The following is a 13,530-nucleotide window of genomic DNA, read 5'->3' as shown; positions in this document are numbered from 1 at the left end:
ATAAGATGTTCATAATAGGTGAAACTCGGTGTGGGGTATATAGGAACTCTCTTTGTAATAACTCTGTAAATTTAAAACAGTTCTAAAAATAAGTTTATAAAAGAAAATAGTAAGAAAATCACTCAGAGATGAAAATTTGGAGGTGAGCCACTCAAATTGACAAAGTATTTTTTTTTTTTTTTGTGGTACGCGGGCCTCTCACTGCTGTGGCCTCTCCCGTTGCGGAGCACAGGCTCTGGATGTGCAGGCTCAGCGGCCATGGCTCACGGGCCCAGCCTCTCCACGGCATGTGGGATCTTCCCGGACCAGGGCACGAACCCACGTCCCCTGCATCGGCAGGCAGACTCTCAACTATTGCGCCACCAGGGAAGCCCCCTTATTTTTTATATTGTGAAAATTCTGTTAGGAAACCCCATCTTTTGCTGATTTACTTGTGTATGATGACGTTGTTAATGTTATAATCAAGCTGAATTATCTGAAAGGCAATAGTACTGTAAAAAATTCTAGGTGGCTTCCCTGGTGGCGCAGTGGTTAAGAATCCGCCTGCCAGTGCAGGGGACGTGGGTTCGAGCCCTGGTCCGGGAAGATCCCACATGCTGTGGAGCAACTAGGCCCGTGTGCCACAACTACTGAGCCTGCGCTCTAGAGCCGATGAGCCACAATTACTGAAGCCTGTGCACCTAGAGCCCGTGCTCCGCAACAAGAGAAGCCACCGCAGTGAAGAGTAGCCCCCGCTTGCCGTAACTAGAGAAAGCCCGAGCGCAGCAACGAAGACCCAACACAGCCAAAAGTAAATAAATAAATAAATTTATTTAAAAAATAATAATAATCCCAGTTTTGTTCAAGGTGGCACACTAACCAGAATCCCAGCTTCCTTTTTGTGTAAATGTGGCTGATTAGATGTAAGTGGGAGACATGACATGAGCGTTGGCTCATGTAGAGGAGGAGAGAGCTGGCATACATCCCTCTTGCCTTTCTCCTCCTTCTTTCTTCCCACTGCCTGGACTCAAGACACATGGCTGGCTCTCCAGCAGCCATATTGGGCCGTGAGGAACTTAAGAATGGAAGTCATATGCTAAGGAGGATGTAGCAGAAAAACTGTATGAACACTGGTTATAGAACCACCGAACCAACCCTGGTCTGCCTACCATCCAATTTCTTTTCAGAGAAAAATCAACTTCTGTGTTAAGCCATTATAGTTGAGTCCCTATTATTCTAAATTTAGGATACCATCTTTAGTAGGAATCCACACTAAAAAATGAATTTTACACGTGTTACCGGGGAAACATAGGAAATATCCAAGATGAACCAAGGTCCAGAACATCTATAGGACTGGAATATAACAATAAATGCTGTTTAATATTGATAATATTAATTGATATTAATAATATTAATTTAATATTCTGGCACATATTCGTAGACCAATATCCACTTCTGTGAAGCAGGAATGCATTCTTAAGACTTTCCCGTAGCATGGATAAAATTTCCCCCAGGCCTGTCCAATTCCCTTTGATCTGTTTTCCCATACCTTAATTAGGCCTCTTTTGGTTGCAAGCAATCGAAATCCTCTCAACGGAGTTCAAGCACAAGTGTATGTACGTGTTGGGGAGACATAAAAAGACAGATATATTGTACAGATACTGAGAAGTTTCAAACGAATCTAGAAGAGGAATAGCCGGCCCTTGAGTATGTCGGAAACCAAGAGCTAGCTCATTAAGAATCAAACTGGAGGGCTTCCCTGGTGGCGCAGTGGTTGAGAGTCCGCCTGCCGATGCAGGGGACGCGGGTTCGTGCCCCGGTCCGGGAGGATCCCACATGCCGCGGAGCGGCTGGGCCCGTGAGCCATGGCCGCTGAGCCTGCGCGTCCGGAGCCTGTGCTCCGCAACGGGAGAGGCCACAACAGTGAGAGGCACGTGTACCAAAAAAAAAAAAAAAAAAGAAAGAAACAAACTGCAGAGGGCGGTACCTTCTTCAGGCAGTGTGAAGGGTTAACTAATTGACTGAGTGCCCGAGGGAGAAAGAGGGGGCCTTCATACATCAGTGATGCCAGATTATAATGGAGCTAGCCAAGTAAGACCCGATTCCCAGGGAGCAGAGGCAGGAGCTAGCAAGCACATGGGGGGAAAGTGGGATGAGCCTGTAACTCCTAAAAATCAGATTCTTCTAAAACCCAAGAATGACGGGTCCTTCTCTACGAGCTCAAGCTCCTACTGAGGAGAGGGTAAAGGATAGCTGACAAAGCAGGCTTGGAGGGCAGCCGTGGAGAAAAAGAAAGTTGCTGCCCACTTCACCCCTGAAGAGCCCAGGGTTCAGTAAAGTGGTTACACAGAGTAGGGCACGACCGGCCACTGTATAGACCAAAGTTGAGAGCGGGTACAAATGGACAGAAAGAGCAGACACATATGCCCCTGGGGTAAATCACCAAGATTCCCTTATCTAAAGGATTCAGAGAGAAGGTCACACAGTTAGGAAAAGCAGAAAAATTACAAATAACTTTCAAGACAGAATAAGGGGCAAGCTTCCAAACCCTCATATCCTGAGAGAGTGAGGTTCACATTGACCTGGAAACATTATACTAGGTCTCAACTTCAGCATGAGACTGAAGCAGCCCTGTACGTGGCCTAACCTGGAGGTATGCACGTGGCTGGGCCTCCTCAATCACAGGTTATAGAATACCAAATATGATCACTGGGATACAGTATGCAGTGCACTCAGTTAAGAACGCTTGATACATACGTACGCACAACTGTTATTTATAGAATTTATTAAGGCCAGCTGCTATGCTTAATGGATTTGGGTTCATGATTTCACTTAACCAAAACAAATAACTCGATGGAGGGGATAAAGGTAAGCATTGCTATTTACAGAAAAGAAAACCAGGAGTTGGAGAAGTTAAATAATTTTACTAGATTCACAGTTAATAAGGGGCAGATAGGAGATCTGAATTCAAACAGCTTTGATTCCAGAAAGAATTCTGAGCATAGGCTTCAGCTTCTGCAGTAATCCACCTAAAAATAAAAGCTGAGAAATGCAGCCAATTCTTGCTCTTTTAATGATTTATTTCTATTTAAGAAACACCCAGATTAGGAAGTGTGATTGCTTTCATAATATCCCATTAGATGGTAAGCAGTAAATATAATTATAAAAGCATTAACATTTAATTTTAAAATATGAAATGTTTTCTCACATGACAATCATAGCATCAGACATCTCTTGTGTATTTTATAGGGGAACTCAGTGTTTTTTTTTTTTTAAAAAAAAGTGTAAAAATAAACACTAAGCATTAGGGAGAAATGAATGTGGAAGACTGATTCCTCATTATTTCAAACCACCATGATTGTTTACTTACTGCTTTTTGTGTATTTGTTAATTTTTGATGCAAAAAACCCTCCATTTTTAAATGCAAGGTCAATTAAGAAAATTATATTTTATTAAAGTCATCAATAACTAGTATGTTATTTTAAGTAGTCTTTGTAGGCACATATAAGGCAAAATCTAGGTGTCTCCTAGAAGTTGGATAATAAAGGAAATTATAAATATATACATCAAGACAAAATTAAGCAAAGTACAGATGTTTTAAGACTCCCTCCAAAAGATAGCATGGCTTCCAGGCTACATCTTGATAGGAACTTAGCAGACCAGGTGGCATTTCTAAAGAAATGGGGTCTCAGCGCAGAGATGTTCAGAAACTAGACTGGGGATATGTAACATACCCCTATAATAATGAGACATCAGGGCTGCCCCCAGAGGCTTTCCTGGCCCAGAAACACTGCTCTCTTGTCTTGTAGTTGGTACATCACAACTACAGATGGGTTTACAGCTGCATCGGGATCTTGGCTGAATGACAACAGCCTGTCATATCATTTAGGTCATTTCCCTTGCCCGAATTCATGGTAAGTAAGCTTCTCAATGCAAAGTGTCCACTTAGCTTTATAGGAAGAGAATACGCTGACACTCACTGCTGTCTGCTTTAACGTGTGTTTCTCATGGCCAATGATCAAGCTGGTATTTTGATATTCACCAGTCTGACTAACCCTAAGAGACAGAACTCTTCTTGGCTGGCTGGCCTTCCCTCAGGTTAGCTTATAAGTCTCGGGGACTCCTCCGTTGGTACTGTAACTGGACTAAGTGACCTGTTTGCGTAAGTAACGTGATAACGACAGCAGAAAATACTTACTCTGGTAATTTTTACTGATCCAACTTTTTTAGGGAAGGTTAGAATTTAGGGACACTGGTGCACATACAGGTCCTCTTAAATTGGACCCTATGCTTTATGAACATTAGTAAGAATAAAAATGAGTCTCAGTGAACAAAACTCTTCTCCTTTATAGTGTCCACTCATTTCCCTTGAGTGAACCCACTCCTTCGTAGTGACAGAGGAATTGGGGCTCTTTGTTATGTTGTAGTTCTCACCAGGGGGAGAGCTGGCAACAGAGAAGCAGATGGTCTGAATCATTTGCATCCTGTGTGTGGTGTCCAACTGGGGCTTCTACTCAGGCTCAGCTACTGCTGCTAACAGGACATCTGTTCCCAGGGCTCCTTGTGTCCATTCCCATGCACAAGACCTTCAAGTTGTGATGTGCAAGGTCCCCAATAAAAGTGCCACATCGCCACCCCATCATTCTGTAGCAATCCTGGCCAATTATCAAGCTCTCCAACAAAGATTGTTCTCAATGAACATTTTACTACTTGAAAGGATGATCAAAGATGATCAGATATTAGAGGAGAGTTCTGACATGAAAGTCAGAAGCCAAAACAACAAACCTAGAAAGAAACCTTGAGGGAATGGAGATAATTTGGGAAGCAAAAACAAACAGTCAAACAAACAAATACCTTATGTACCTAGAGAGATGAGAGCCACAAAATCAGAACAAGGTGATAGGAAAAGAAAACAAACAAATAGAAAATGTATATAAACAAAAAGAACTCTTGGGGCTTCCCTGGTGGTGCAGTGGTTAAGAATCCGCCTGCCAGTATAGGGGACACGGGTTCAAGCCCTGGTCCAGGAAGATCCCACATGCCGTGAAGCAGCTAAGCCCATGTGTCACAACTACTGAGCCCGCGAGCCAGAACTACTGAAGCCAGTGCGCCTAGAGCCCGTGCTCTGCAACAAGAGAAGCCACCACAATGAGAAGCCCATGCACCGCAATGAAGAGTAGCCCCCGCTCGCTGCAACTAGAGAAAGCCCGTGTGCAGCAATGAAGACCCAACGCAGCCAAAAATAAACAAATTTTAAAAAAAAAGAACTCTTGCTAATATTCCAGTAGGAAAAGGCATACCTAAGGCCCAGATCTTGGATTCTAATATCATTCTTCAATAAAAGAACCAGAGCTCTTTGGAGAAATAGTTAATTCTAAGGGCTGGAGTGGGAAAGATGCAAAATGAGGTGGGAGCTTCTTGTAGCGCCAGAAAGTAAGGAAGTGCTAAAAACAAACAAAGAAAAGCCCCAGTACTGATGGGGGTATGTCAAAGGGACAGAGGAGCCAAGTGAAAGAGCTGCTAATGGCCAAAACGAGAACAATTTGAGCACGAAAATAAATGAAGAACTATCAGAATATAGCCTGAAGTATAAAATGAATATTCATGAGCCCATACTGATACAAACAAATGATGGAGTAAATAAGAAAATGGGAGAGAACAGAAAATTTTCTTGTGCAGAAGAATTTCAAACAACTTATGTAGAAACCCAGCCCTCAAAGATGGGGAGTATAACTCCTTCCTCCTTAAGTATGGACTTTGAAGAGTGAGCTCCTTTGAGAGAGGAGAGGATAGAAATGGGGGGAAATAGTAACTTTACAGTGGAGAAACTTGACAAACACTACCTCAGCCAGACGATCAAGGTGTACAACAACAATGATAAATCATATTGACAATATGACTTGATATTGTTATGATGTGATAAGAATGGCATTTTATCTGTCTGGTCTTCTCCCACAAAGCCCTTAACCCTGGTCTAACTATGAGAAAAACTTTAGACAAATTCCAGTAGAGGGGCATTCAACAAAATACCTGACCAGTATTCCAAAAAACTGTCAAAATTGAGTTTTCTATTCTGTAAACAAAGTACATCTCTCCATTTATTTAGGTCTTCTGTGTGTGTGTGTGTGTGTGCGTGTGCGTGTGTGTGTGTGTGTATGTGTGTGTGTGTAATATCTATCTACCTATCTATGTATCTATCTTTTTAACTCTCTATCTCTCCATCCATCCATCCATCCGTCCATCCATCCAGGTAATTTTATAACACGCTCTATAGAGATCTTAGACACATTTTGCTAAATTTATTTATTGATATTCTTTTTAAGCTGTGACAAATACATCTTTTTAAAATTCCATTTTCTCCTCATACTAACTTGGAACTTATGTGCTGTTTCTATATTTTAGCAGTTACCCTGGAAATTAAAACATATGTAAATATAACTTTTTAAGGCTAAAATTAACAAACACTCCTACCATCTTCCAAGAGAATACAAGTATTTTAGAGTATTTTATCTCATGCCTAACTCATATATTTGAATTCTTTTCTTTTTAAACTTCTTAAAACTTTATTAAAATTTTGTGCCATCAATATTTTTTACATTTACTAATTTCTTTACATTAAAAAAACTTCAGGGCTTCCCTGGTGGTGCAGTGGTTGAGAATCTGCCTGCTAATGCAGAGGACATGGGTTCGAGCCCTGGTCTGGGAGGATCCCACATGCTGCAGAGCAACTAGGCCCGTGAGCCAAAACTACTGAGCCTGCGCGTCTGGAGCCTGTGCTCCGCAACAAGAGGCCGCGACAGTGAGAGGCCCGCGCACCGTGATGAAGAGTGGCCCCCGCTTGCCACAACTAGAGAAAGCCCTCGCACAGAAATGAAGACGCAACATGGCAAAAATAAATAAATAAATAAACTCCTACCCCCAACATCTTCTAAAAACAAAAACAAAAAACTTAATTTCTTTTTTATCTTAGATCTTCCATCTGTGATCATTTTCCTTATCCTTAAGTATACTTTTGAATAATTTCCTTTAATATGGGTCATGGCAAACTCTCTCAGTCTGTATTTTTTGTTTGAAAATGTCTGGGTTTTTTTTTTCCAATTTCATTTTTTGAAAGATAGTTTGGGAAGAGAATTCTAGATTGTCATTGTTTTCCTTCTGCATATTGAAGATACTATTCCAATGTTATATGGCTTCCTCAGTTGCTGAGAAGTCGGCTGTCAGTTTAATTGTTAATCGACTGGAGGTAATTTGTTCCTCTTCTGGTCTGGATGATTTTAAGCTCTCCAGTTTTGTCTTTGGTGTTACCATAGTAAGTTCACCATAGTGATTCTAGTTCACTTCGATGTGTCTAGATATGGATTTCTTTTTATTTATTCCTCTTGGAATTCGTTGAGCTTCCATATTCTGTGGATTGGTGTCTTCCATGCATTCTGAAAAATGTCAGGTATTATATTATCTTTGCCCCAGCCTCTCTCTCCCCCTTCTCTTCTTGTGAAACTGTGGCAAGACTTATGTTAGATCTTTTCATGCTATCCTTCATTTCTCTTAACTTTTGTTTCCTATTTACAATCTTTTTGTCTCTCAGTGATCCTTTCTGGGTGATTTCCAAAAGTAACTTCCAGTTTTCTAATTCTTTCTTCTACTGTGTCTAATCTGTTAAACCCATTCAGTGGGTTTTCCATTTCAATTTTTGCACTTCATTTATAAAAGTTCTATTTGGTTCTTCTTCATGTCTGCTCATTAAGACACTGTTTTTCCCATACACTGCAGATATTTTCATCATGACTCATTTCTTTAAACATAATGAGCATTGAGCATAATTGTTTTATAAACTAAGCCTGATAGTTATAAAAGCTCTTATTGCCACTTATGCTGTTCTTGCAAATTATCTCTTGAGAATTGTTTCCTTGTGTGCTAGTTATCTTTTATTGTGACTAACAATTTTCCTTGGAAAGTTAATCGTAAGAATTATTTAAAACCTATTGTAGAGTGGCATTCCACCCAAAAAGGATTTGAGTTTGCTTTAATAACATTCCTAGGCACTACTAATCCCAAACTTTTAAAACTATATTCACAACTTGAAGTTTTTCTGAAAGTTTTTTAGGTGGTATGAATCTAGGTTGCAAATTCATCTAATAACATTTTTGTGGTTATAATATTTGCAAGACAGGAGATTATTGCCCCCCTCCTGTTTCTTAATGTCAAGGTGAATTTCCCACAGTATTCTGGGCATTGGATTGGTTGAGTTTCCTTCTGGCCCAGGCTTTATGTAGGGAGAGTCCCCCATTGTACTTCCTCCATGGGGTGGGCTCTAGACTTTGACTTCTGGACTTTAAGTCCTGTGAGAACATCAAAACAGGTACTAAACTGACCTGGTTTGGAAATGGCCCTCTTGCAGGAGTTTCCGTATCCTGCTTACCTTTCTGGGTACACACTTTCCCTTATATTTTGCACTTGTGAGTCCTCACTCTCTTCTCAGTTACATTATAGGTGCTTTACAGGATTTGACTTTCTATTTTATTTTAATATATTTTATTTATTTATTTATTTTATTTATGGCTGTGTTGGGTCTTCATTGCTGCATGCAGGCTTTCTCTAGTTGTGGTGAGCAGGGGCTGCTCTTCATTGTGTTGCTCGGGCTTCTCATTGCAGTGGCTTCTCTCATTGTGGAGCATGGGCTCTAGGTGCATGGGCTTCAGTAGTTGTGGCACGTGGGCTCAGTAGTTGTGGCTCATGGGCATAGTTGCTCCATGGCATGTGGGATCTTCCTGGACCAGGGCTCAAATCTGTGTCCCCTGCATTGGGAGGCGGATTCTTAACCACTGCGCCACTAGGGAAGCCCTGATTTTCTATTTTAGATACTATTTTAGTTTTTAAAAAAAGCAGAGTCATTTCCTAGCCTATCATATTACCATACCTGAAACTTTTATATGGATTTTGAAAAACAAATCGATATAGAATAGTATTAAGAATACAGAATCTAGAGTCAGACTGTCTGGCTTTATCTCATGAATCTAGGCTTTATCTGCTGTGTGATATTGGGCAAGTTACTTAACTTCATTGTGTTTCACTTTCCTCATCTTTAAAATGAGGAAGGTGATAGTATTTTCCCCATAGTACAGGTAAAGCACTTAGTACTCTTTCTGCCACCTGGTAATCATTTAAGCGTTAGTTATGATTATTATTACCCTTCTATGAGAATTGGTAAAAGAGACAAAGTGAGAAATGATAAGGGACGAGGGAGATAATGTTGTGAGGATAACGTGTTTGGGGATGTGGAATGGAGAAAATGACAAAAATCTGAGGGAAAATAATACAAAAAGAGGTTTTATCAAGGAAGTCTTGATGTATGTTATGCAATATAATTCACCCTTTTCTGCTTTTTCAGAAGATCTTCTGGAAAAGACCTGCTTTAGTTTTCAATTTTTTTTTTAGCCGGATTTGTGTCTTTTGGATGTGATACTGTACGAGGCTGTTTTCTAGGTCGTGCAATCTTATCCTCATTATGTATTCCCCGTGAGTATCTCCATTGCTTTGAAAATCTGTCTGAAACACAGCCTGCACTCAAAACAAAGCAACACCAAGACGACTTGAATAAAATAAATGAATGAAACACTGGCAAAATAAAACATAAATTTTAATTAGAAAAGAAAACCTAGAGGGTAGAGAGGTCTTTGTAGCACCAAACATAGTAAGAAAGATGATGTAAAAATGGTGATGATGTTTTAAAAATAGTATTTTCTAGTTACAACAGAGTGAAGCGGCTTAGGACAGAACACTTGGAGAACATAGAGCAGGGCTCCTCCGCCTCGGCACTACTGAGATCTTGGGCTGGATAATTCTTTGGTGGGTGGTTGGGTGCGGGGTGTGTCTGGTGTATTTTAAAGTGCTCAGCAGCAGACCCAGCCTCTACCCACTGGATGCCAGTAGTACCGCCCGATACACACTCCTAGTTGTGACAACCAAAAATGTCTCTAGATGTCCCAAATGTCCCCTGGGGGCAAGATCACTCCAGGCTGAAATCACTTCAGCATGGCTGAAACAGAGGAATTACAAAAATCACCTGTTATCCTAACCATCTAGAAATGTTAAGTATTTCGTTGTTGTTGTTGTTGTTTTTGTTTTGCAGTACACGGGCCTCTCACTTCTGTGGTCTCTCCCGTTGCGGAGCACAGGCTCCGGACGCGCAGGCTCAGCGGCCATGACTCACGGGCCCAGCCGCTCCAAGGCATGTGGGATCTTCCCGGACCGGGGCACGAACCCGCGTGCCCTGCATCGGCAGGCGGACTCTCAACCACTGCGCCCCCAGGGAAGCCCCAGTATTTCATTTTAAATAAATAAAAGTGACCCAACACACTCACATTGAACCTACCATTCTATAGCCGCTTTATTTTTCACTCAGTAATTCAGCATCAACACTTTTGTTATGTAATATTCCTCTACAGCATAACTTGTTTTTGAAGTGTGAGTACTTTCTAATAAACTAATCTTAGCTTCTCCTTCCCGCCCCTTGTTTCACTGTTGTCATTAATTTCACTTATATGTAAGCATTTCACAGGGTACAGAATTCTAGGTTGGTGGACTCCTCTGTTAACCCTTTATTTCACTCCCCTCTCTTCTTGCTTGCACGCTTTCGGATGAGAAGTCAGATCTGATTCTTTTCCTCGCTCCTCTATAGATAAGGGTTTCTCCTGCCCCTGCCTTCTTCAGGATTTCTGTTTGTAATCTTTGATTTTCCATGGTTCGAGAATGATTGTAGTTTTTCTGGCATTTATCCCGCTTGGTGTTCTCTGAGGGTTTGGTGTATGACATTAATTGGGGGGAAATTTCCAGTCATTATTGTTTCAAATATTTGTTTCTGTTCCTTTCTCTCTTTCCTCCCCTTTAGATATTCCCATTACGTGTATGTTACACCTTTTGTAGCTGTCCCACAATCCTTGCGCATTCTGTTCTGGTTTTTTCAGTCTTTTTCCTTTCTCTTTTTCAGATTTGGAGGCTTCTATAGAGGTATCCTCAAGCTCAGAGATTCTTTCCTGCGTCACATGTGTTCTACTCATAAGCCTATCGAAGGCATTCTTCATTTCTGTCGTAGTTCTTTTTACCTGTAGCATTTCTTCTAAGTTCTTTCTTAGAATCTCCATCTCTCTGCCCACATTGCCTGTGTGTTCTTGCATTCTGTCTACTTTACCCAGCAGAGCCCTTAGCCTATGAATCCTAATTGTTTTAAATTCCCAGTCTGATAATTTTAACATCTAGGCCATAGCTGAGTCTGGTTTTGAGGCTTGCTCTTTCCCTTCAAACTGTGTTTTTGCCTTTTAGTATGTCTTGTCTCCTGGATAGTCGGATACTATGTGCTGGGTGAAACGACCTGCCCGGCACTGGTTCCCAGGGAGGTTGCTGCTGGTGGGTTTCTGCTCCCATAAGGTGTTGTTCTCTGTACTTGCCTGTCTGTCTGTCTGTCTGTCTCTCTCTCTAATTTGGGGGTCAGTGGTTTGCCCTGTGACCTCAGTTCTCTCATAGATCTAAATAAAGTTGCTGATTTTTCAGTTTGTTCAGCTTTTACTTTTAGTCACATAATTTTTAAATAAATAATTAATTAATTTTTGGCTGTGTTGGGTCTTTGTTGCTGTGCGCGGGCTTTCTTTAGTTGCAGCGAGCGGGGGTTGCTCTTCGTTGTGGTGCACGGGCTTCTCACTGTGGTGGCTTCTCTTGTTGCGGAGCACAGGCTCTAGGCACGTGGCTGCAGTAGTTGTGGCACGCAGGCTCAGTAGTTGTGGCTCGCGGGCTCAGTAGTTGTGGCGCACAGGCTTAGTTGCTCCATGGCATGTGGGATCTTCCCGCACCAGGGCTCAAACCCATGTCCCCTGCACTGGCAGGCAGATTCTTAACCAGTGCACCACCAGGGAAGTCCCTACTCACATAATTTTTAAGGTATGCTGATATCAACAGTGTATGGACATACCACACTTTACATAACAATCCCATAATATTGGAGATTGTGATGGATTCAAATAAGGCTACAATAAATACATCTGATTATTTCCTTAGAGTAGATTCTTGTGAGAAGAACGGCAGCTCAGACAAAAGACGAAGTACTGAAATTTGGTGTCACCCTGTCTCGCCCTCACCCACCGAATTCTCTTCTCACAGCACGTCCACACGACCCTGTCCACGGAGGAGAATTGCTGGCCAGTTTCCCAGGAGAGGACCGCGCTCTCTCGGGGATTGGAAGGCCTCCACCGACAGGAGGCGCTGTGGTTCTCACGGCGGCCCCAGGCGATACCGTAGCTGCTCTCTCAGCGCCGCCGCCGCTCTGCCCACCGCGCAGCGCCCTCTCAGCGGCCCCGGTTTGCGGAAGTGTTTCCAGGAGACGACGAGCGAGCTGCGCGTGCGCGGTGGGCGCGGCCGGCTGGAGGTGGTGCCTGCCGGGTCAGGGGCGCCGCGCCCCGGGATATCCGCTCTATGGTGCGCAGGTGCTGCGGCCGCCGGCGGACGCGTCTTCGGGATGGAGCACATCCGTACGACCAAGGTGGGCGCGCGGAGGGCCGCTCGCCGCTGGGCGGTTTGACTGGCGTGGGCGGCGGGACGCGGCTGGCCGGCGGACGGGCCGGGGACGCGGGGCGGCCTGGGCGGGCGTGAGGCGGGGTTCTGGTCCGGAGTTGGGTGCGGAGGGTCTGGGGTCCGTTCCGTGGGCCGGCGGCCGACTCCCAGCGCTGCGGCTTCCCGGGCGGAGTCGGGGCTGCTGCGGCCTGGTAGCCCGGAATACACCTGGGCGCCGGTGCACCTCCCCTGCTCGGGTCCTTCGGTCCCGGGTCACGGATGCTCGGTGCAGGCGTCGGGGGAGCTGGGACCGGCGCTGGGCTCCACCTCACTTCCCTGGGGTTTTGGGGTTTCCGGCTCCGTTTCACACTTGGGTGTTTTTAGTGGCAAGTCAGCTGGGCAGACGAGTTACGGAGGACGGCTGATGGAAATGCTCTCCAGCTGAGCTGATTAAATCCCGTGCTTCAGTTTTGTATGTGATTTTTAGTTTTGTGTGCATTTACTCTGAGAACAAACATATTCTTATGATTCTGGTACAACTGTGAACACGGACGGAAGTGACCTCAAAATATTGCCAAGTTACTTTACCGACAACGTTGAAGTTCAGCTTCCACCTTGAGAGGGCAGGAAACAAGTCGAGATCAGAACTGAATAGCATGTTTTTAAGCTCCGCGCGGAGCCTAACAGAATCGGGACGAGGACCACTGTGAACCTTGACTCTCCGGGTTTTGCGGAAACCATCGGTCAGTTGCTGCCCATCCTCAAGTTATAGCTCATTTAGGGAAAGAGCAGACATCCGTCTTCTTCATTTGTTCCAGGGAAGACGTGAGATCTATGTCATTCAGATGTTTCACAAACTTTTTTAAGATGGACATGGATTTATATTAAAAGTTTTTTTTTAACATGGCACGTACTATATCTAATAAAATTAAAGATGCTAAAAAGTAACCCCATTTAAAAAGTTTCTCTTTGTGTCTTTAAGAGAAGAAAAGTAAAGTAACTCTAGAATTC

At 43.2% G+C, this 13,530-nt stretch overlaps 1 protein-coding gene across 7 annotated transcripts in view; it reads left to right on the top strand.

Moving 5' to 3' along the window:
- Positions 1-12,380: 12,380 nt before the first annotated feature.
- The window catches only part of MTMR6 (myotubularin related protein 6), a 28,026-nt gene continuing 26,876 nt past the window's right edge, over positions 12,381-13,530 (top strand). For all 7 annotated transcript variants that reach the window (XM_060129018.1, XM_060129014.1, XM_060129017.1 and 4 more), the window contains exon 1: positions 12,381-12,508. In XM_060129018.1, coding sequence (XP_059985001.1) covers positions 12,485-12,508 — 24 coding nt within the window. In that variant the 5' untranslated portion in view covers positions 12,381-12,484. The remainder of the gene's footprint in view (positions 12,509-13,530) is intronic.

This window comes from Lagenorhynchus albirostris, chromosome 18 (genome assembly GCF_949774975.1).
Source record: "Lagenorhynchus albirostris chromosome 18, mLagAlb1.1, whole genome shotgun sequence".
Taxonomy (NCBI): Eukaryota; Metazoa; Chordata; class Mammalia; order Artiodactyla; family Delphinidae; genus Lagenorhynchus; species Lagenorhynchus albirostris.
This window is presented reverse-complemented; position numbering and strand designations above follow the sequence as displayed.